Here is a 24,516-nt window from a genome sequence, read left to right as displayed (position 1 = left end):
AGTTGACAACATCCACTTTGCCACAACTAGCGATTAATGTGCTGGTAAAACTGATGCAGCGACTGAAGTCCAATGATTATTTCATTAAGTGCTTCTTGAATCCATACCATTAGCAAGTAGTCTCAGTGAAAATACTTCCATGTCTCTGAGGCTGACTCTTTTTAGGCCTCAATTTTTTACCTGGAAAATTCATGTCATGGCCCAGTGTCACTGGAGCTCAACGATACATAGATGTGCATGCCCACATAGAAACCTGCAAGCACGAGCCAATAGTTTTGCTTACTGCCACTAGAAATTAAAGTCCAGTGGTCATACATGTATATATTTCCACAAAGTAAAGTGGGCAATCTCAACTGTTTAGGATGAACCACATGAAGTCTGTACTTACGACTAACACAATGGAATGCCACTATAACAAACACTACTATTAAACTTGAATGACTGCATATGTACATTGTATGCTGAACATGCCCCTTGGCTTTCACATTTCTATGCATTTTCACTGAACACTGAAAATTTGTTTCAAATATAAAAAACATATTAAGATTGATGATAATGACTCAAAAGTTGGAAAATCGTACTCGCAAAGGAACAACACTGCACAGTCCGTATCGTTTGTGATTACATGTAGATGTATGTGCTACGCAAGAGTGAAGGGGTGCGTGGCCAGGCAGACAAACCACTGAGTTGATGCATGTGAAACAGGTGACTCTTATGTGGAAAACCTACTTTGTGTAATCACTACAAAGGCAAGGATTTGGGCCTTGAAACACATGCAGATAAATTAGCTTTTGAAACTTACATCGCAGAAATGTTTGTTAAATACTTTGCTAGATTTGAGCATTTTGAAAAGTGCTTGCAGACTCTGTTGCCAACTTTGGTTATGTACATGTACCTTGGCACAATAGAATGGTTCCTGGACAATGTTTTGATTTAGCAGCAGGTACCAGTGTAACTGCACTGCAAAGTGATTTTTATGTGATGGCTCAAGGGAAATGTATGGGAAACCTGATTTCATTTAGTGAATTGACTTCTACTGAGAACTACCCAAAAGGAGAATGGAAGGAGTTGAACATGTATAGAAGAAAAGCACAGGTTTCATGTTACTCATTTCTAACTTGAGTTTTTGTGTTGGAATATTGGCCCCAAATACTGATATACATGTACATGCAGAAACATGAGGCAGACCACCATGTTTGATTGGGCCAGGAGTCTCCAGAGATGGGAACAGGCACATCTGATATTCAGCGCCTGAAATTCTCTGTACCCAACATGACCACTATACCAAATATTTTGTGTGGACCCCACCTGTTTGTTAGAGTGGCACATGTGCATTATATTGGTTCATGTACAAGAACAATGCGTAAGACTGTGCCCTGTCACCAAGCTTACATTGCTGCATTTAGAAGCATCTACAAAATGAGCACAAGGAATTCTAAAAGCACAAATGATTGCATTTCTGCACATATTCAGTGAAACCAAGATTTCTCATGACATCTTTACCTTCCTCTAATTTTCTTCTTTGTTCGTCTTCTCTCTCTTTCTTCATTTCCTCTTCCTTCTTTTTCTCAGCGGATTTCTTTTTCCTTATTTCATCTTCCTTGTTGAGTTGATCTGCCTTCATCTTGGCCAGTCTTTCAAGTCGAGCCTGTTCCTCTGCCTGTTTCCTCTGCTCTATCTGCTTGGCTTTCTCTATATTAACACACACAATTTTGTAACAGTTGTCAAATTCCATGTCTTGTTAGATGGCCCCCGCAAACAACATCAAAAATAAATCAAAGATTCAGTAATTAAGTTGTTTTGATGACTGTATCTGTTTCATTCATTCATTTATTGTCAAACAATGCAAATAGCCATTGTTTGTAGCCATTGTTTGACATGCATAAGGGTTTATCCACTATAAACACAGGGCAAGGGTTCCCATTGTTTTCTCTATTTTCTCCACATGCATGACATGATGCAATCAACATTCAGAATTCGCATATTGTCAGGAAAAGAAAAAAAAACACCTTTTTAGCTTGATATATTTGAGCTCTGAAGACAAATGACACTGTGTTCGATTTGGATGCTTGCATATTTTGTTGAATAAATAAATTAGAAAAACATGTTTTCCTTAGAGGTGCTCTTTAAAGAAATGAAATTTGTATCCTAGACAGCTATCGATAAATGTTTGTTGTTCAAAGGTGTATCATTTCACAATTGTTGACTTCATGGTAGGGGTCCATGGTGTTTGTACACCAGAGGGGCAAATGGCACTCTAGGCGATGCTGAGGGTGCCACTTGCCCAAAGGTGTACAAAACCCATGGAGACCCATCACTGTAGGCAACAGTTGTTTTGTTACACCAAGCACTGTATGGAGAAAATTAAAATGAGAAGTCACTGGCCTCAAGAAAAAAAGGCACCTGGTCAATTTTTGTACACACTGTACAAACATTTTCAAAATACCCAAGTTACATGCACATGTACAAAATCTGACAAAACAGACAGAAACATTATTCTGTCAATTATCCGCAGGACAGACAGGCTTTGGATATTGTGCTCATAGAATAAATCAAGAATGGCAACCAATTATATGAAAAACAAAAATACATGTAGCTGAAGGAAAAGACAAGGCATGTTTGTTCTTTATTTTTGAGTATTTTGTACAGGGACCGGACTGGACCGAGGGAAGCTTGAAACCTTTGGGTTTCAAACTTACATTTGGGACTGAAACAAGTGAACTGCACTGAAATCATGGCATGCATAGACTGCTCGTGCATCTAATAAATATAGACATCTCAGTTCCCAATACACAAACCAGTCGACTTGGGTACCCAGTACCTGTACGTGCCTGTACGTAACTAAATGAAAGCTACAATGTATGTGTACATTGCCATGAACGTGGGCTCATGCTGCATACATGTACATAGTCAGATGGAGAACAAGCTGTGTGATCACAGACACATTTCTCGGTGCACATAGAAAAAATAATTGGCAGCGATTGTTCATGAAATATGACTGACAAGGTGGGCGACTGACGGACACAAACCATGTTTGCCATTGGCGATAAGAATTAAACATTTGGTCGCATATCATCATTTTTTAGGCACAATGCAACTACAAATTGAAACACGTGAAAGGAAATTAGATATTAAATATCAAGGAAAATTATTGATTATGATGTCCTTTGTTGACCTATTTTTGGGGGGGGAGGAGAAATCTAAGATTTATAAAAAATTTGTTTAATAGAGAAACCGCGGATTTATAATGCCCTGGGGGTTTTGTTGATTGGTTGAATTTCAAGGCATTACACCACCAATTCTATTGAAAGTATTGACAAGATTGAAGAGCAGATGAGAAGAGACAATGGCATGAGCATTTTATGTAAACAGCAATGGCGATTACAGCAGAATAGCAATCACAGCACACTCGTTTTCGTCAAGTATACATGTACCCTCGGTAGCTGGGTGCAAAAACAAAAGTTAATAACCAGCAGGTCTCTGTCTTGATCAGAGTGAAGAGAGTAGCATATACGAAAAGACACAGTGCTTCAGTGTCCCCCACACAGAAACCATCTCCTACAGTAATTGCCGCATACTGCCAATGTGGCTGTCAACCCTCATACCCAACATTACACAATTACAATGCAGTAGACACGAAACATCAACTGTTCTCCATCATTTTTTGTAACGCATGAATGATACACTTGCTCTTGTAGCATATCACGTGGTCAGTTCACGACCAATAAAAATTCACTATCTACGTACATGTATGACCGTGGTAGAGCAACTAAAGTCCTGCATTATACGCTGTTCCAAGAGATGATTCATTTCTAGATAATTAGACATACACACATACCCTTTCTAAACATCCTTGATCCATTTAAAGTCTTTAGAACAATAACTTCTATGATACATGTACAACTCAATCATTACAAATGCGAACACCACCATGACACACACAGATAAAACTTACCGTTAATTTCAGTTTTTTCAATGTGCATCTGTGAACATTAAACAAGCTTCCACTTGAAAAAAGATAGTCTTACTAAACTCTTTATTTAAAAGTTAAAATACAGCTGCTGAAAAAAGGTGCAGTAAAGACTACAATAACTTGAAAATGCATTGAACACTGATGCTGCATCAACTACTTCTGCTCTGCTTTCTGTGTCTGCTCCTGTGTAGGCACATGTACCAATGAGGTCTACAGGGAATGTGTAATTGTCAAACTAGTGTGTAATAATATGGACACTATATTGTCAGCATTTTTCGGAAAAATTGGAAAGTGTCATCTTTAGTTTTTTTCAAACATTGTCAGAAGTTGCAGGCAGGGTGGGCAGCATGAAAGCATTCAGACTATTGCAAGGAATTATCAGAGTACCACGCCCAGGATTAGAACAAACTTAAGTCACAACTCAAACTTAATCATAAATGTTTGTATAAAGTTATTATCCTGTCTAAGCAGCAAATACCGGTACATGGAAAACATTATGACAATGAAAACAGAACTCCTCCCAACAGTGAGTTCAATGTGTGACTATTTAACAAAAAGCTCTTGAACTCTACCAGTGGATGGAACCCTTAATAGCTTTTCATGGAAGTGATGAGTGTTGTAAATGTAAGTGCCAAACTTCCTCTGTTGTTAATCCTTCTTTGGTGATTTTCCCAATGTATTGCTAAGTAAATGTATTAGTCATTTGTTTTTCTGTATTAATGCTGCAGGAAATTTTGCATTGGTGCTGCTGAGGCATATTAAAGTTTGAAAACTGTCTTCTGATCATTTCCATGGAAAAGTAAGATATTTATACTGTTAATCTCACTTGCACCATCTATTGTTGGAAAGGATCAGTATGAATAACACTTCCAGTTTGCCAGTTGCTTTTTGTGTTTTGTTTTGTTTTTGTTGTTGTTCCTATTGCTTTTGGTGGCCACATGATGCTTGACAATCAGTTTGGATGATTTACCAACTTGATGGTAAAACACAACACACAACACAGTGTCCTTGCCAGCACCAGTTTGCATGCCCTGGCTACCATGGCACTCAGACAAATTCTTTTGTCAGTAAATATGGGACCAACATGTTGGGACAAAATTTGCTCCATAACGATTTGGGTCTCCACAGCAACTATTGTTCAACACATATAGTCCCCATAAATACAGGTTTTCCCCTGTCTGTGTCTTTTTTAATTTGCAAAGACATCTTGTATTCAAAAACCCTTTGTTCAAGCACCTGCTGACCCAATTTTCCTACCTTCTTTTTGCCTGTGTTCCTCCATCTCTTCATATGCCATATCTGCTCTGCTTGGGATGTTACACAAATCCACCTCAATCTCAGCAAAGCTGATACCACTTCCAGGAACTGGTCGATTCTTCAGAAACCTCTCCCACTGAAGCTTGGAGAACAACTTGCCATGTATGGCTTCAAACATGAACCTGGCAAGATTTACATGCACCGTATAAATCTATATAAGATGAAATAGCCTAAATAAATGAACATGAACCAGACATGTTCATGCACAATTGACCATTTGTCATCTGCTGTGATGTTTTGTCACTACCTGGTAAACTTACACGTACATGTACAATACATCCTACAAGCTCGAAACACTAAGATTTATATACATGTACTTATCAGACTTGAAATCAAGTACCGTAATTGGCCGGGTGTAGTCCACCTTCCTTGTAATGCATATGCAGTGCAGTTGGGCGTGCAGTTTAATAACAGGCAGGAATGGTCAGTGCAACCTCGCTCCCCAATATGCATGTTCAGCAGTGCCCAATTACCAACTTGAATAATCTGCAAGCCCTTTTGCACACAGCAAACTGGGCTTGCTACCAAAATTGGACTGAACACCCAGAGTCTTGTTCATTGAAGAGGATGTTTACATTATTTTTAAAAGATGATTTAACATAAAAGCATCGGTTTTTCACAAAAATATACTTAGCATAATAGATTTCTTCTTGAATAGTTACATGTACATGTATGTATACTTTGTCTTTAAGTGTCATATTAAAAGGGATATTAGTGGAAGATTTGAAAAACTGGCACTTATCAAATATAGACATGTATCCCTACATATAAAATGGATGAGTTTCTTACTTGTACGGTGTATGTAGCATGAGTTACTACTGATGCTTTGCACGGAAATGTGTGAATATGCAGTGTAGTTGTTGCATTTACAAGTATGATTATCCATCCAGAGTCAGGTTGATCAAGTCTTTAGGCAGGCATTGAAATCCAGTACTGAACAGCCCACAACCACGCTGGATTGCGGGCAATGGTGAACAGGCTCAGCACTAATTGTGAAATGACGCAGCTAGCTGATTTATATTGTTCTGGACGACCAACTAACGACTAGATTTCAAGTCTACATACATGTACTTGTATGCATGTACACAGTATGCCACATCCTTGACAAACTGTCATGGGCAATGGTACATTCAAATTGCCGTAAGCAATCTTAGAATGAAATGAAAACCCCACTTCACATAGTTTGCGTTATTACTGTAAATTAGACAGTCAAAAACACACAAATCTTGATATACATGTACTGATACAAGAATATGTACACATATTTGCATTGTTACGAAAACTCTTTTAAACCAGAGTTGCATGAAATGTTAACTTTTCATTGAACACATGTGTTTGTCAAACGTGATCTTCATTATTGAATATTTAGCAAAACACTTTCCTCCCCTAAACTGAAAAAGTTAGATAAAGTAAGCATTAATGCATTAAAAGCATGCACACAGCACACAACAATTCTTCCAATTATGCTGTGGAACACTAGAAAAAAGGATGCAATTTCTTCAAGTGAATCTGTCTGTATTGTTCACCTTGTCAAATCTCAAAGAACTTAACTTTGGAAAATAGTTTATAGTTTATGCACCAGCATGCATGTTCAAAATTGTGACCAACTCTTTAAAAATGAGACAAAGTCATTTTGCGTTAGAAAAGAGAAAACTGAACCCTTTATAATCACATGGTATCATGGTATCCTGATGAAATGGACATTGTGTAGTTAGGACTGACCAGTGTTATTATTCAATGAGTTGATTTCAGGTTTAAGTGAAGAATATGGGCCATTAAACTGGGTACTAGAATAACGGCTAAGCTGAGTGTATTTAACATGAATTTTGATGAGTTATTATTCCTACTAACCTTGCTTGATCTTCTGTGATTAAATCATTTTGGTGCCTGTCTAATAGGGCAAATTCCCAACGAAAGTCTTGCAGTAGGAAATAGCGTCGATCTAACTCTTGCAGAAGAGCAAACAGCTCGCTGGGCTCACATGTATCATCTGTCAAGCAGCAGTAACTCATAGCAGCCTGGACCTGAAGTTGACAGTTGTATGAATGAATAAATGATGTTGTTTACCATTAACAAAAACGGAGAACAAAATCCCACAATCAATGCATTAGGCCACAATCAATCTACTACTACAATGTACGATTTGTTATGGGGGAACCACGTACATTTACACACACATATTCTGCTTTACCCCTCCCCAAAAAAGCCTCTGAACAGAAGAACCCTCAAATTTGCTGCTGTCATTTTTCTGTGTTGTTGACAATGAATAACAACATTTATGATACAAAATACAATAAGGGGAGCTGGTCATGCTTGATAGCAGTATTTTCCTAGTGGTTATAAATTTCTCCAAGAGTTTTGACACCCTCAAACCTTCTTTACTTGTGAATACAATGTACATGTATGTGAAGGCAGGCAGGCTGTAGGTTAAGTACAGCAATAGAATACTTTATGTTACTGCAAAGTTGTTATCACATGGACAGCGCAATTCCCAGTACAATTCCTTTTTGCAGTCAAATATTGATAGAACAAAACTCAGTTTTGACATTAAAATAGACACTGATTTTTGTTTCAAACAGAATCACTATCTATGGTCTCCATCCAATCAAACGCTCAGCAATGATGCACACAAAGAACAGGTTGGGGATTGCTTGAGGCACAGCACATACCGGTATGTATGTATGTAAAAACCACCTGCTTTTTAAATCATTGCTTTATGATAGTAGCTACTGGTCCCCTTGGAAATGGCCATGGCCACAAAAAAGCATGAGCAGCCCATGGAGAATGTAAATAAACAACCTCCAATGCAAGTTTCTCTCAACTTCTCTGGAATTTTTTGCGTTTTTCTCAGAAAAATGCTCTATACTCATCATAGCTACATGTACACGTATTACTGTCTGGTCAAATTTGTTTGTTTTTTGAGACAAAAAAATGCACCATTCTCATGCAAGATCAATCTCATCAGGCCGATGAGAATGTCAAAATCCTGGCTTTCAATCTGTTTGTGGCTATGCCTGTTATTTTACCCCCTGCCTTTGAAATTTTAAGCCAAATACAAACTAGAGGGACATGGTCGTTAACAACCACAGAGCTGTTCCAAATTTTCTTTTTTTAAATTTTTGTTTACATTTTGGACATTTGGGTATTCTGTAATTGAAAAAAAACTGCAGCTTCAATCTGGTGTCATGTTATCCCTGATAACATCACCATGATGATTTTATTTTGACAGCCCCTTAGGGGTGCACCCTCGTATTTAGGCCAGAACTATGTCCACCGAGCTCATTAATAAAAGTTATACACTAAATATTCTATATTAGAGGGTCCTGAGAGCCATGGAACTGAGGAATTGAAGAAATATGAGACTGAACCTCTGGGCCGGACTCCAGGCTTCCAATTCTGAGCAATTTGGATGCAATCGGGTTTGAAAGTGGCACTATTTGAGCCATTTTGCCGAGGAATGGTTTTTCAAAATGGCTACTTTTTTGGACAGGGACATTTTCTGCATTTTAGGCGTGGTCTGCTTCTGGTAAAAATTTCTCAAAAATTCATTGGTCAACCCCCCGAAAATTGAAAGGAAAATGAAAGAGGACATGTGGAACATCATTTTTCTGTGCAGCCTGAACACCTGTGAGAGTTGTGAGTATTTTTAAAATACATGTATTTGTGAAGTATGGGGATTTATCATTGCTGTCTATGGGCATTTATTTTTAGTGGTGCACCCGTAGGTGGATGGACTATGATGCTCCCAACACAAAGTCACTCAGATGCATGAGTGCACCAGTCTTTACCCTTTAGAAAATGGGCACAAAACCTACATGTATAAAGAAAAACTGCAGCTTTCAAGTCAAGTCACATGATTTGCGTTTACATTGAACACTTTTTATGAAATATTGTTTGATATTTGGAATCTTGGGTATATTTGTAATCAAATGAAGACTAAAAAAAAGATTTCTCTTTCATTCTCATAATTAATCCTCTGCCAAAGTTAAAGACTATTCTTATTAAGATCATTAATATTGTGTAGTAGAAATACAGTACATGTATGTAAAAACCTACAAGAAAACTGAAACTTTAATCTGATGTTACGTGACCCCCGATGACGTCACTGTGACGATTTAAATTTGGCAGCCCTTGGGTTGATGGATTACATACATGCATGCTCCCAATACAAAGCAGAGTCCACACAGTACATGGAGTATCCGGTTCGTAAGTGTGACGTCACTTCAGTTTAAACCACGCCCACTGCACATGTGCACTGCACATAGGGTTACATGCATTGATCGCTGTTTACTTGTTTACATAGAACCATGGAACTGGCAGTTAATGCGCGACATCAGCGACTATCCAATGAGAGCCTGCAAATTGTGGCGCGTCCCCCTTTGCGAAGAAGTCACTTATGAACTGGATAAGGATGAGTCTGAACTAGAGGTTTTGTCGGTCTTACGGACAGAACAAAAGGCTTTTTCCCATTTTTATTTTTTAAAAAGAATAAAAATTTGTAAACTTTAGAATTGATATCATAGAAGTTTCAGCTAATGACATCATTATCACATTTAATCTATAAAGCCTCCCTTTCTACCAAGATCTATACTTGTGTTTCCCTCCAATATGTACAGTACATGTATGTACGTGCTTCAGAAGATGAAGTCAATTACATGTATATAGTATGCACCATTCGTGTCACGTGACTTGTCATCATGACGTCATCGTTACATACAATGTAAGGGCAACATTTGTCTAAAGTCCTCCCCTTTCAAAATATCTGCAAGGTGTTTGACCCCAGTCAGGCATTTACTTCACGAGATACAGTGCTAAAGAGTGTACCTTTATTGTCATGTGACTTGTCATATGATGACATCATCATCACATCAGGTCAATGTTCATCTTAAAAGCCCTCCCCTTTCAATACACATGCAACTGCAAGGTTTGAACCCAAATGGACATGTACGGTGCTTCACAAGATATTGTGCTGTGAAAAGTGCACCTTTGATGTCATGTGATTTACCAGTACCCCTTGATGACGTCATCATCACATCAGGTCAGTATTTGTCTGAAGTACTCCTTTTTTGAAGATACACTGTATCTGCAAGATTTTAACCCAATCAGACATGTACTTCATGAGATATAGTGCTTTGAAGAGTGCACATTCATTAAATTATGTCAGGTTATTTGTCACCTCTTGATGTCATTACTATGGAAGTAAGATCAATGATCGTCTTGAACATATTCCTCCCTAGCTACATGTACATGTACCTGCAAGGTTTCAACCAATTGGATATGTTCTCCTTGATGAGAGAGGTTTTGAAATCAAGTTCTCTGGTGCAAATACTTTGACGTAAAACTTTAAATGAATTCAACTCCATTTGATTTGCACTGGTAGCCAATGTCCACCAAACATACACAGTAGGCCAAATTATCCCCAAATTATCACTTTTATAAATCTGAAGGTGCTGGTTTGTATTTTTATGATTAAAGTCACTCTTTGAGAAGTTGTAAAAGAATTCTTTAGGTTAATTTAGTGAGTGCACAACAAACCCTGTACCTGCAGGTCCTATTAGATCTACATGTAGCTGAAACACAGGTACCATATCTCACTTGATTTCTAGTCACGTACCCTTCCAATAAAACACAATTTGTTCTTTTCTTCAGTGAATGGTTGGTCATTATGTACAAATTGGGGTTAGATAAGTTCGACCCATACCGGTACTCCAATAACTTATCTTTAATTTGGAAACCTTTATTAATACATTTATCACCAGGAGAAATTTTGAAGAATGTTGCATGTAATGGCAAGCTCTTTTCAGACATGTAGCCACCTGCTCAAAGTGATATACCGATAGGAAATTTATCCTCCTGATGTGCAAGCTAGCAAGAACTATGATGAGAATACCTGTGTGTTACATGTACCGTAGCTTCCACATGTGATGGTTTATGGATTTCAAAACAATCTAAAATGGCCTGGATACCTGGCCATCCTTTGAAACACTTAGGATAGCAAAGTTAGATTCCCTCAACCTCAGGCCAGTAAATCAATCTAGACAGCTAATGGCTCAACAGTAGAATCCATGTTGATATTATTGAGGAAACTGTGGATTGGTGAACATGGAATGAGTATGCCAAATATTCTTCCATCACGTTAAGCCTTAACTTTATCAAAGTTAATAGAAGTTAATTAGCAGGTATTTTGGACAGCACTCGAACTGGGCCAGGCTTGTTCTGGTTAGCTTTCTGACACTGTTTTGCCTTTTCTGATCCACCTTCATCTCCATTATGGTACGTACACACTGATACGCACCAGTACATACAGGTACATGTACGTACACACTGATACGCACCGGTACATACAGGTACATGTACGTACACACTGATACGCACCGGTACATACAGGTACATGTACGTACACACTGATACGCACCGGTACATACAGGTACATGTACGTACACACTGATACGCACCGGTACATACAGGTACATGTACGTACACACTGATACGCACCGGTACATACAGGTACATGTACGTACACACTGATACGCCCCGGTACATACAGGTACATGTACGTACACACTGATACGCACCGGTACATACAGGTACATGTACGTACACACTGATACGCCCCGGTACATACAGGTACATGTACGTACACACTGATACGCACCGGTACATACAGGTACATGTACGTACACACTGATACGCATCCGTACATACAGGTACATGTACGTACACACTGATACGCATCCGTACATACAGGTACATGTACGTACACACTGATACGCACCGGTACATACAGGTACATGTACATACACACTGATACGCACCGGTACATACAGGTACATGTACGTACACACTGATACGCACCGGTACATACAGGTACATGTACGTACACACTGATACGCACCGGTACATACAGGTACATGTACGTACACACTGATACGCACCGGTACATACAGGTACATGTACGTACACACTGATACAGCCGATTCAGCTCAAACCACAATTTTACCCACAGTGCTTTGTGTTGTGCCTGGTTTTAGCTATTTGCGATAAGATTCATGTATATTGGTAACATGGTATCTGAATCACAAAGCGAATCACACACACGGAAGGGAATTATGATTATTGTGCATTTGGGGCAAAATCAAATGTTTGATTTATTTTTACATGACACAACCCACTGTAAGGCCCATTAAGTTATTGCTAAGACTATGTGCATACAAAAAATTTTCTGAAGACAAAAGTAAAAAACTTGAAGTTTGTTCTGTGCATTTTCAATGGGCTGCTCATACTGTTTTCCACCACGGCCATTCATTTGCATGCATGTATAATTATATACCCGCTGAACCTGAAAAAAGGGCTAAAAAGTTGTGTTGCTAGCTTCAGGCATTAAGGGGGCCACAGTATCAGCTCGGGTGGGTAACATTTTGAAAATTTTGAAATTCTATGTAATGTCTTATTTTAGAACACTTACTTTTCTTATGTACGTCCGACACCAAAATGACATTTTTTTATCCCCTCAGTGCACCCTTTAGCAAAGGACTGCCAAATTGACAATACAAGCACAGTGAGTTCCTTCTTTCTAGACATCAGCTTAACTCCCCCAAGTATTTTTTCAAATACTCAAAAATTGTGGAATCAGATGTGTACGTCCGACACCCTGTACATCCGACACTGTCAGAACCATGCATTGCTGGCAATGCAATGCTCCACTTTTGTTTTTTACTAATTTGCATAAATTTGACTATTTGGACATACACATCCTAATAAGGTCACAATTAGGGCCCAAAGCCATTCCACATGTGTCATGTGTGGACAAACATGTGCTTTGCATGTGTTCAGAAGTAAGTCATGTCAGTGTGAGCTTTGATGAAGACAAGTAAAGTTCTAGGTGTTGTATACGTGTACAATCATCTAAAGGGGTAAGTAAACATCTACTCATTTAGCTTCTTTTTGGATTTTACATGTGAAGTGTGAACTGGAAATCTTTAAAATTGCAGCTTAGTACACACAGCATTTGTTTAATTTCATGTTCTAAGACCAAAAGATCTTACAGGTACATGTATGCAATTGTCTTTTAATTTGATTTATTTATCTAAAGGATTGTCAACTATAGAAAACTTTTTTTTAGTTTGAATGTTTGACAGTACAGGACTTGTTTAAATGAGCAAAATTTGCATAAACATTTCTAGACAATATTTTTCTTCATACTGTTTCATTGAATGCCCCATCATCCAATTCCTTTCTAGTTGTTTTTGATAATTTTTGTATGGCTTGGCGTTCTCTTTTGGTTTGGAAAGTTTGCTAAAGCCTTCATGAAGGTAGAAAAATGAGACAAGCTTGGGTTTGAACTGATTACCTTCTAATCTGAAAAGTCAGTTTGGACGTGTACGTCCGACACCAAAAAATGTACATCCGACACCAATATAATAAATGCTTTATCCGAAAGACGCAACAAGATAAAGATGTGTCTTGCCTTGAAGTTTATTAACAAGGGTCTGCTAAAACTAAACACAGGAAAACTACTTCTTCAGATCCTAGCAATTCACAGAGTTTGTGATACAAAAATGAAAACTCAAAATATTAACTTTCTCTCAGTACGTCTGACACCATGGTGCTATGAGTCAGTTTCTACAAGGATAATAATTCTGAGTGAGAAATTTTGTTATTAAATGAATATACCAACTAGCTGATGTCTTTTTTGAATTTATAAGAACTGGATTGCCTTTTCTAATATGGATATTATAGACTTCTCAAATCCAAATACAAGTACATTGTATGCATGCCTTCAACTGACATAATTTAAAATTTTAAGATGGCATACCGGTACTATTAGCGAATGTGAATAGCGAATGGTTTTTCCAACATATTTAGGACCTGATGCATCTAAAATATTTCTACAATAATCAGACGCTAAATGATAGTACGGTAGGGGAACCACCAAGACAAAAATACCTTATCACTCCCCATCCATTTCAGGCCAATGTTTGACCCTATACCAACTTGTTGGAGAATCCAAGCTTTTGACCCCATTAAGTAACAGATTTTTCATTATTATAATTTTCATTATTTTAAAACAAGAAAACTTTCATTATGTACATGTAGGTCCTTGTATATAAAATGTTTTTAGAAGACGATTTTGGCACTAAATGTACCGGTACCTGTATATACATGTATTATGATAACTTCAAATTTCAGACCTGAAAGTACCAGTAGGTCAAAACTGTCATCAATTCACAAGAATAAAATGAATTTATTTTAACCTGAGATTAATGAACCAATTCCAATTGAGGCACTTCAGAAAGAATATTTTCAACTTCTCATACTGTAATTCATAACACCATGTACATGTATGTGTACATACCTTGTGTTCATGTGAATCCAAAAGGTCTACATTTTCATACCATTAGGTTTCAAATAGTAAAAACAATGGTATTTGAAACTCCATGGGTGCGTTTGGAATTTGTTTTATCAATTTCAGATCAAAATTGAAAGCTCTGAATGCGGTTGCTAACCAATAATCAGATTATTTTCTACATCAGAGCACAATACACACAGCAATAAAAAAGACTTTTCTTAAAATCATTTAAAATAAGGCCCTTAGTAATTAAAAACATGTTTCATCATGAATTGAAAAGCTTCAACCTCCCAAAGGGTCTGAATGGAGGTTTTGGGACAATTCCTAGCAACAATGTCTTCAGGGACTAGCCTTAATCATTACATGTACACATGTACATGTATCTCTGACACACTATACCACCCACAATAATGACATGTTGTGTACTGTACCTGTGCAAGACTTACTCCTCCTTGGCGCAGGGTGGAATGCATAGACTGCAGTTGTACAGGGGTAAGTTCTCCCTTGCCAGTAATGTCATACTTCTTGAATAAAGCAGCTGTTACAGCCTGCCTTCTCTCCATTAATTCTGCCTTGCTGGGTACTCTTCTCCCTTTACAAATTACAAGTAAATTAAATGGAAAATTTTACAGCGAATCACAGAAATCATGCATTTCTCCCTTTTTACATATGTGGCATTATATGCAATTGCATGTGAGCCTTATAATGGTCTTTATTCCTTTGAGGTCCATGAGGCTTCAAAGAATTTATTGCCTGCAAGACGGCATCAGGTATTTGGGTCCGGAAGGAAAACTCATTAGCTAATGAATACATGTACAAGGCCTTGCTGCCTTTTAAGGTAGAACCGCAGAGCAAGGTTGGCCACTTTTGTCCGAGCAGTTTAGTCTGAAAGTTTAGAAAAGTGTTCTTTTCAACTAATTTTCAAAGAATTACAAAGTATTTTTCAATGCTTCAGATCGCGGGCTAGCAGTTCTCATAGTGTTGCAGTTTTGCCCACAAGTGTTCATGTGCCAGTCACTTGGCCAATTGTCGAGGTAGCCCCTGAACCACTTGGGGTACAGCCAACCCCATCGCTACCAACACCGGTAAAATTAGTATGCTCCCCTTTCTCAGCATATACCCTAGTCGACAACTTGCTCAGAAATTGATTGATGGTTTTTCTTTTGGATTTCGTTTGGGCTACTCTGGAACATGAGCTTGTACCTCAGCCTGTAATTTTCAATCAGTTCGCAACAATCATGCATTGTTACAGGAAATATCAATCGTGAAATTCGTTTGGGCCGAATTGCTGGTCCTTATTCTAACCCTCCTTTAACCAAACTTGTGCTGTTCTCCTGTTGGTCTGGTACCCAAACAAACACCAGGGCAATTTCACTTGATTCACAATCTCTCTTCCCCAATAGGCAACTCAGTAAACGACCACAGTGATTCTGCTCTTACTGCCGTTAGTTACACTAGTTTTGAGTGAAATGAATTAATGGAGGCAAAAGCCTTTGGAAGGTACTTGGACCCTACTATCACCTGACTATATGTCCAAATGTTTAAAAGGCGATTTGTAGAATCCATATCCATCAGAGACTAGTTTTCGAGGGAATATGGCTTTTTCTTTAATTTGAAAACATGAAACAAACAAGTGCAAGATATCAACTAATGTCCTAACATCTTTCCTAAGTTACATGCAATTTGAAAACAACAATCGAAACTGAATGACCTTCACAGCTTTAGTCCAATGGAGTGATCTCCGATGCTCTTACGAACGTACTTCCCGTTGCTGACTGTGACCAATTTTTGAGGGTTGTACAGAGGTACATGTACGGTGCCCAAGTAAAGCCATGCATGAAATAAATGCGCGTCTTGTGTGGTTTCATCTCATCCTTTCTTGTCGGAAGTCATCTTTTCCAAAATCAATTTCTTTTTTTTATATCACAAAATATTATAAGGATTTAAATTTCAAATTAGAAATAAAGATAAAACTATTGCAGGTGTTTGTTTGCTTTCAACTCTAAATTTTCCCTGTGCTTTATGTTTTTCCAGCTGTCCTATGTTTAGTTTTCAATTAACATAAAATTAATAAATTGTTTTAAACTGAACACACTTTCATTTATTTCTAAAACTGAAACAAACAATATGTTCTAATGCTTACTATGGCGATTATTTCATTAACCATAATTTACTTGGCAAAATAATAACATGCTTGAACTGGAAAAATGGCTTATATTTTGTCCTGGGAAATTCACTGACAAAAGAAGGAAAATTTACTTCTCTGTGGGTTGGAAGCATGGGAGACGGTGACAAGGTGTGACAATAAAGCGTATCCCATGCTAGGAGAGGGGGACACTGCAACAGTACTTGATGTGTGTCAAGTGCAAGCAGTTTTTGAACAAACACTGGACCCATGATGTTAAATTGATGGAGTTTGCAAGTTCAATGGGTAGAAATCAGTTGAAAACACAGCACTTGTCACTGCCTTCAGTCTCCGAGTTGCTGTCATCATTATCGGCAACGATAGTGGTGGTGCTCTGAAGTGATTGTGTTCTGGTGCAGGAGCATGACTTGGATTAAGTTGAGATGGAGAAATCACACAAGGCTTCTTGGGTTTATTCACATCAACAACACAACAAAGCAACACATGCATTTGTGAGCAATGGTGGTGAATACAATGTAGTTCCTGCAGACACTTGCCCCAGACTGCATCACTGGGCTTGTACACATGTTCTACACGATGAGAAAGTAACATGTATTTTGCTGTTACCAGTAGATGTCACGTTGGTTGTAATATCTAGGGCCTTAAGAATATTTATTTTAATATCTTTTTTATCAAAATATTGATCCATTTTTTTATTTTGTAGGCATAATTGAAAAACCCCAGTCATTTTAACATTTGTTGAAAGAATTAAATGAAAAAAAACCTATATTTATTAACTGTTCTTAAATCTTAGAAACATTTTTATTAGAAGTTTAATATGCATGCAAGAATTGAAAATTTTCATGGGGAAAATAAGCTTTGCAACATGTCAACTCATCCCTCCAAATATGAGTGCAAAACAATTTGCCAGGCAGTGAGTAAATGATATACGTGTGAGGAACAAGTCTTTTCAAAGTGCCCATACTTTTCCCCGCATTCAGTCATACACACAAACAGCGGCTTTTAAATTGTAATCTGAAACTTTGAAGGACACTGTAATGATAATTATTAATTGCCCCCGCAATGATGTAGAATGGTTTTGTATCTTGTAAACTAGGTCTAAAAATGCATACTGGTATAAACGCTAGATATTTATTGAGTGCAACTTATTACCGCTAAACTAAGCCTTAACTTTACACATTTCTCGGTCAGTGGGGAGAAGAGAAGATCTTCAGCAAGTCAGAACCTTTTACGTCACTCGAACTTTGTTTACATCGCGCAGCATAACGCAGAAGGTAGGGCTCAACGCGAAAACAGCGCCCCTTGATGAAATCTGGACCTCCGTGGATAGGCTATATACATGATATAGGCTATCCTTTTAATTGTGAATTTGTAAGCTAGCTGTAGGTGGAATGTATTTTTATGAATTTTAAAGTTTTTAGCACGCAATGACAAAATGTATTTCTCAAAGAGCTGACAATAAAACAAACAAAAATATCAAATCAATTAACTGGGCCTATTGTGTTTTTTTGAAAACAAAGTGGTATTTTACACCAGAGCCTACCTTCAAGTTCAATCAAAAGCTTCAGGCTACATGTACGTACCGCGGTATACTTGCTTGCTGCTCAGCTAGCTACCATCCGACGCTGTTGTTGCTATCCGCCCCGAATTGTTGAAGTGCACCCTCACCGGCGAAAGAAAGTCAGCTGGGCCGTTTTCCGTCTACGTACGTACGTCTTCATTCTAAAACAAATCCCCGATTGTGGGCCTGAAGCGTTTAAATTACATTGGATTACTGTAATTTTTCATCTTATTTGATGTTTTTGGCACTATTAGACTAATTACTGCGCTTATACAGCCACAAAGTCAGCTAGTAAAAAAACAGTTGAAGCCCGAACGGAGCGGAAAACGGCCCAGGTATTAAGTCAGTCCACGTCCTGATACCAGACCCGATGATTCTAACAAGGATGCACTTCACCAGAAATACGCGCCCACACCACAGAAAACAGTGCAAAATCAGACCGAAAGAGCGCCGCCTGTGACATGTCGATGCGTGGCATGCTCGGTAAGAGGTTGGCCTCCGTTTTTCCACTGAAAATTCAAGATTATGGCCAGAAGATTACTTTTCATTTCAATTTTATGGGGGTACTTTAGCCACAAAAATTTTTTTTATTCGCCTTTCCCCGAAGACACCCCCAAAATGGTAGCAAAACTAGTACATGTATATGCGCTCAGCTAGCTCTAAATGTAGCCGCACCTGCCTCTCTATTCAAAATAGGCCCGCAATTTGGGGCTTTTTGTGAAAGAAATACAAACTGGTAACTATCACTCCCAAATTTGGGATTTAGAGAAATATTTCTATGATCCTTCCCGATTAGGGCATAGACCTATAGATGTTTTATTGTAAAAGCCCAGTGGGATCACAAAATTTATGAGCTCACACGTAGAAATCCAACGTTATGGTGGCATGCACCCTTTAATAATGCCTAGCAGGATCTTTGGTGGGAAAAAAATTGTCACAAACAAAATTTACCTAAAATGCAATAACTAACTCAACGATCACAATCATTTGCATATTTTTCAAAGGTGGTACTTCGACCAAACGTGGAAGAAATAACGCCTATCAGCAAACTCCATAAAGAAGGGCAGACAACTTCAACCCTGGAGGATACCGATTTGTTGATATCAGCACTACAGTTAACACTACTGTTCAAGCTATGCTGGACCATCAGCGTCAAAAGCCTGCTTATGGCCGGCCTGTGCTACTGGCAGAGAAGGGAACACATCAGGGCCTTGCTGTTTCAGAAGTGCTGGCATGCCAATGTCATTTCTCAACGTGAAGAAGGAAGCTACTCCGAGATACCTCGTCAAGCTGGTAGAGGTCGAAGGACAGCTACTCCAAACATGGCCTTCCAGGTTGGCCTCCTCAACCCTGGTACTACAGCAACCGGGGCAAGACGACTCTTGACAGCCATGGGTACATGTTCCCTCAATAAAGGGACTGCATAAAATATCACGTCACTGTGGGGACATTATTATCAATGAAAATGTTGGAAATATGGCTGACAAGCAGAAACTGGTTAAAGATATTCAACAGTTACAGGGCTTTGATCGACAGGCCCACTGCTGTAGAATTAGGTAGGCAATACAACAACCCTCTCAGAAACTGCCGGAAAAAAACACTATTTGTGCCAGCAACACAAACTAGGGATGTGGTATGTGAACATATAAGCACAAAGAAAATGGTGATAATGTTCCACCATGAGAGTAAACTTTGTATTAATGTTCAAATCAAATGTCATGCAAATACAGCAACAAATAAGCACATGTTCTGAGCACATGTCATGTAGTGCTACATGCCCGGAAAATTACAACATGGGGGATGAAAGTGTAATGGAGGTATCGCATAAGCTGATTGTCTGTGGTAGGCTTCCGTAGATTTGGAGTGTGTTGTGAAGACAGGCAAGGGTTTCCATGATAACTGTTGGTGCATTAAGTTTCCTTGTAACTTTACAAAATCAGCATTTATGTTCATATTATAAAAATCACTAATTTTAGTAACAGTTTTGGCCCAGATTCCTTGGTAATGATTGGCTTAGGTGACAAAAATCATGATAAAGTTGTAATGCATTAACGTCGATCACGTGATTGTAGGCCCGCCAAGCTGCCATTTTGTGCCAGCCCTGACAAAGACGTGCTCATCCTAACCGAGACATTTTCCAATCATTTTTGGCAGTATTGTTTTCGGGAGTATTGTTTTCTAAATGTTTTCAACAGTTAAATGATAAGTATTGTAAACCGTAGGACCAGTGAAAGGATCAAAGGATAGATTATTTTCCTTCTCTGTTCGTATTTATCGCCCTGTGTAGCACGGCAAATTACGTTAGTCATACATGTAGGTGATACGACGCTGTGTTGAAGAAGCACAGAGATTGGCAGAGCTTTGGATTGTTATCGTTACATGTACTTATTCTCAAAAGGGAAATATCCCACGTTGCACATGTAGTTGTGAATGATTGTTGCATTTCATGATAAATGGGCTTCCATCGCCGACTAAGACGGCTGGAAATTGTTGAAATCTAAACTACGGAAGCCGAGTGGTACCATGAATTAGGTACCAATTTCCTTAGTGTGGAAACCTTTTGAGCGTTTTTGGCTGTCCTTATTACTTTTTGAGAGTTCTTCATTCCTAGATGTATGGTGAACCATGTATGTCACTATAAGATAAATCACATATACTGAAATTTGCAGAGATTTTTCAAGTGATAGCTTTGTGAATTTCTTCACACAGTGGTAATTTTTACCTTGTGTTTGATGACCACATGGTGTTGGAAAGTTATTGTTGTGCACCTTGCAGGGAATAGTAACAAGTGTGCTCATTTTTTCATAGGTATTGAAGCTGATTTACAAAATCAGTACTTGATGTTCATCTAGCTACGGTAGCCAGGCTGTGCCATTACTGGGGTAAGCAAGCACAGAAATCAGCCAATTGTTTAAATTTAGCATGTTGTGGTATTTCCACATACTTTATTTAGCTTTTCTTGTACTTATAGAGTTTTCTGATTTTATAAGGTGCTTGTACTTGCCAAATTGTGTTGCTGATGCAACATTGCCGTTACATGTACATTCCCATTTCTGTAAATTGAGTTATATCTTACAAGATGTTCTAGTTCATTTAACAAAAAAGTCGGGGATGCATCCCCAGAGGTGACTTATGTCAGGCGCTAAATGACATTTATGATATACGGTGCCTTCTCTGATGTTATTTAGATACTGGTACATGTATAATTAAATCCTTGTCGAAATTGTGTATTTCACATGCAGGATTTTTCTTAGGGAGACTGCCTACGCGCTCCCTGTTATTAAACGGCACATTCAAAGAACCTCTAGATGGGAGTCACTTGTTGCATCATTTGATGTCCAGTTCTACCCTCTGCTCCCCCTCTTCCTCCCTTTACAAAAGAGAGGGGGGGAAATCAGTGTGCCAAAAATGTCTGGAGTATAAGAAACCCCTTTTAGTGGATAGAATAATGGGTGATGTGGCCGGCTGTCTTGAGAAAGGCTTTACTTCTGAAATTTTTCTAGACCCACCTCACTTAAACAGATCTCGATTCAGCCACATCAGCCAGGCCTCGTTCAGTGCTGGCATGTTCCCAGGCCAACTAAAAGAGACCAAAGAAAGATACAGGACCAATCTGGTGATGATGTCAGTCACAGAGCAGAGGCTGCAGCAATTCTAAAGAAACTTGGCTCATTTACAGGATAAGGCCGTCAAAGCAGCATCAACAATTCCACAATGTTACTAGGGCCACCATCACCTGTGCAAGCAGTGGTTCTTGGTAATGGTGATTACAAATTCCTCTACCTTCCTGTTCATGTCAGGGGAAAACTGAATATGCTAGAGTCTGATAAGACACTGCTCTTACTGAAAATTCAAAAGAGACTGGGTCACAAAGCAATTAAAAAAAAACTGATATGGGACGACAACACATAACATGCAAAAAGTGGAGTCCATGAACCACGCATTCTCAACAACAAATCCAAAAGGAACACTAACCTTTTCCAGAAATGCCCCCTCATGAGACCTTGAAGTAAACAAGCCTTGTATGAACCATGGCCCAAGCACTAGGTGCCATGCGTGGCACATTGTTCTTCTCACATTGATGGCGTGTGGCTCAAGAGGAAGATGCTTAAATTTCACGCACAAGGAGTTGTGGCATCATAGTCCTTGGGAAGCTCCATAAACTTGCAAACTCCCAATTTGAGCCAGGCATGGCAACATACGGTAGGATGCCATACTTCCTATGTGCATGCCTTTCTATAGCTTGCGCTTTTTCCCTCAGTCTACACTTCTACTTCTCCTAAAATGATTCCTTTTACTGAAGCCTTCCAAAGAGAATCCATTTAAGACATGATGCCATCATTCATGCCCACACACGAGGTCAACTTGCCTGTTCTGCCATTGGATAAAAGTTTTATCAAGGTCATCTTTGCTTTGTAGAGATCCACGGGCCAAGTATTATCATGTGTTAAATAGCAGTTCAACAAGAGGCTGAGTCTTGATACATTTCATTAGAATAATGCATGTAATTAATGTTAACTCTGGACAGATTAGTGCAGCTGCAATATGTCACACTCGCTGCAGACAACTGGCATGGCAGCTGCTAAATTTACATGTAGGCCTATGCAGAGAAACGGCAAGAGCCCCAAGAGAGAGAGCATAACAATAAGTAATAACAAACCCACAGATGAGCCAAAACAACCAGATAATAAAGTGTGATTTCTGCTATCATTATGTGTTTGTGTGAGATTTCAATGATATGATGGCAAGCACCTGGCCTCTATGAGTATCGAAGTACGTGTGACGTCACCATGAACCAGAAAGTGCATGCAGTTGTGGATGAATCAAGCATGTTGGTTCATGAACTGGTTCAGGCGCTAATGCCTTTTACACACTAAATGTGGGCGTGACATATTCACTTCAGGATATAGCAACTTCACTGTGAATACGCGTAAAACTTTGTTATCTCATGGATTTGGGTGCAAATACGCTATGTTAACGAAACTGGTGCAGGCGCCCCGACACACTGCGACATTCACACCATGTGTGTCACACTCGAGTTCTCTATCTTTCGAGTTCTTACATCTTGCGCCGCTACAGCTAGGTGGCACTATACAATCTTTGGTCATATGTCACAGAGAGTGTTGACTTTAAGTCTATAATGGTGTCGCGGTTCGTGTCTCATGTTTGACAATAGAGCAAGTGCTGTATGGTTTGACTGTTGCCTTTCGTGTTAGCATGAACCACACAATTTATTGCTGCGGAAATTTTAGTGTAAATATCTGTGGTTTTGTGGAAACATCTGTGGTTGTGCAATATTCAAATATCAAATTCAAAATTCACTCACTTTCGAAAATTGCGCTCAACAGCGGATTGGCACAAGATTGCATAGTGAGTCCCACCAATTCGCCCCTTGACCTCCATGTACATCTTGTCTGACAGACATGTTTGGCCACATCACTTAATTTTATTTAAATTTCAGAACAATCGTTCCCCTACAAAATTGGCCTTAACGAAAATTCATATGGGTCAAGTGTACAAGAAAAAGGTTGATGTTGTTCAGGCGGGGAGTGGTGTGCGTCGCTCGAAACCACAAGAGTGTTGTTATAAACTTATAAGGTTGAATTAGTGGGGGGCGAGTTGGTTGGAGCGACATCGCAAAGCACTATGAATAAAAGGTTGAGATAACTTGTACATCGAGTTTGGGCAGCCTGTTCTTGACACGGGTTTCTTCAAGTTGTTCTTGCGCTCGAACGGCGGGAACACGACTCAAGAACACTGTTCTTGGAACAGGATCACACACCACCTCCTCGTCAGGGTTTTACAGGAACACACGGAAAAACTCGTGAGATTTTGATTTTTGAACAGCTGCAAAAAGTAGACAGATGGCTTCCAAAGCCATAGACCATGTAGACAATGGGAAGTTTTGCAAAATTAACATTAATTATTTTCCGAAACACAGAAATGAATGTTCTTGTTTATACAGAAAAGAATTCAGCCCATCCAAACCTTAACTCTCAAATAACGTACATGGACGCCGCAATGTTGCATGTTGCTTGTGTGGCAGAGCCAGAAATGTTTATGTTATTAAGTACACGTTTTTACATAGAAGTAGTTCCCCTTTAAAAATGTTGAACTTTAGTTTAGAGTTCTTGATTTTTTTTTCTAGTAGTGTGCCATTTTTCCCTGTT

At 38.8% G+C, this 24,516-nt stretch overlaps 2 protein-coding genes and 1 pseudogene across 7 annotated transcripts in view; 1 reads left to right on the top strand and 2 right to left on the bottom strand.

The window, feature by feature from the left end:
* The window catches only part of LOC110988161 (uncharacterized), a 34,850-nt gene extending 16,354 nt beyond the window's left edge, over nt 1–18,496 (bottom strand). The window contains exons 1-5 of one of the 4 annotated variants that reach the window (XR_015428284.1): nt 16,899–17,441; nt 15,071–15,231; nt 7,142–7,314; nt 5,231–5,412; nt 1,504–1,692 (exon numbers count right to left, since the gene is read on the bottom strand). Coding sequence is in view for 3 of the 4 variants with exons in the window: in XM_087148710.1 (XP_087004836.1) it covers nt 1,504–1,692; nt 5,231–5,412; nt 7,142–7,314; nt 15,071–15,231; nt 16,899–16,959 (766 nt within the window). In the remaining variant the exon portion in view is untranslated. Of the gene's footprint in view, nt 1–1,503; nt 1,693–5,230; nt 5,413–7,141; nt 7,315–15,070; nt 15,232–16,898; nt 17,442–18,328 lie in introns of those variants that run through there. The other 3 variants (XM_087148712.1, XM_087148711.1, XM_087148710.1) reach the window with 3 other exon arrangements.
* On the top strand, nt 8,571–21,653 carry LOC110988518 (uncharacterized). Of its 3 annotated transcripts, none has more exons than XM_087148714.1 (2): nt 8,571–8,709; nt 19,351–21,653. In XM_087148714.1, the coding sequence occupies exons 1-2, from the start codon at nt 8,647–8,649 to the stop codon at nt 19,771–19,773; spliced, it is 486 nt and encodes a 161-aa protein (XP_087004840.1). In that variant the 5' UTR covers nt 8,571–8,646; the 3' UTR covers nt 19,774–21,653. The 3 variants fall into 3 exon arrangements, 1 of the variants encoding a protein (XP_087004840.1); XR_015428285.1 differs by lacking the exon at nt 8,571–8,709 and adding an exon at nt 8,763–8,926; XR_002599451.2 differs by lacking the exon at nt 8,571–8,709 and adding an exon at nt 18,691–18,829.
* On the bottom strand, nt 10,796–11,679 carry LOC147796166 (uncharacterized; annotated as a pseudogene).
* Nucleotides 21,654–24,516: the final 2,863 nt, after the last annotated feature.

Source organism: Acanthaster planci, linkage group LG18, assembly GCF_054643075.1.
Source record: "Acanthaster planci isolate LZ-2023a linkage group LG18, COTS_SCS, whole genome shotgun sequence".
In the NCBI taxonomy this organism is placed as follows: Eukaryota; Metazoa; Echinodermata; class Asteroidea; order Valvatida; family Acanthasteridae; genus Acanthaster; species Acanthaster planci.
The sequence above is the reverse complement of the archived record's forward strand: the minus strand, read 5'-3'. Positions and strand labels throughout refer to the sequence as shown.

What these genes read in the sequence shown, in the direction of transcription:
- LOC110988518 (XM_087148714.1), top strand. Translation starts at nt 8,647, where the DNA reads ATGAGACTGAACCTCTGGGCCGGACTCCAGGCTTCCAATTCTGAGCAA. An exon ending in AGCAATTTGGATGCAATCGG is followed by an intron (nt 8,710 to 19,350) that starts GTTTGAAAGTGG and finishes TATTTTTCAAAG; the next exon opens with GTGGTACTTCGACCAAACGT.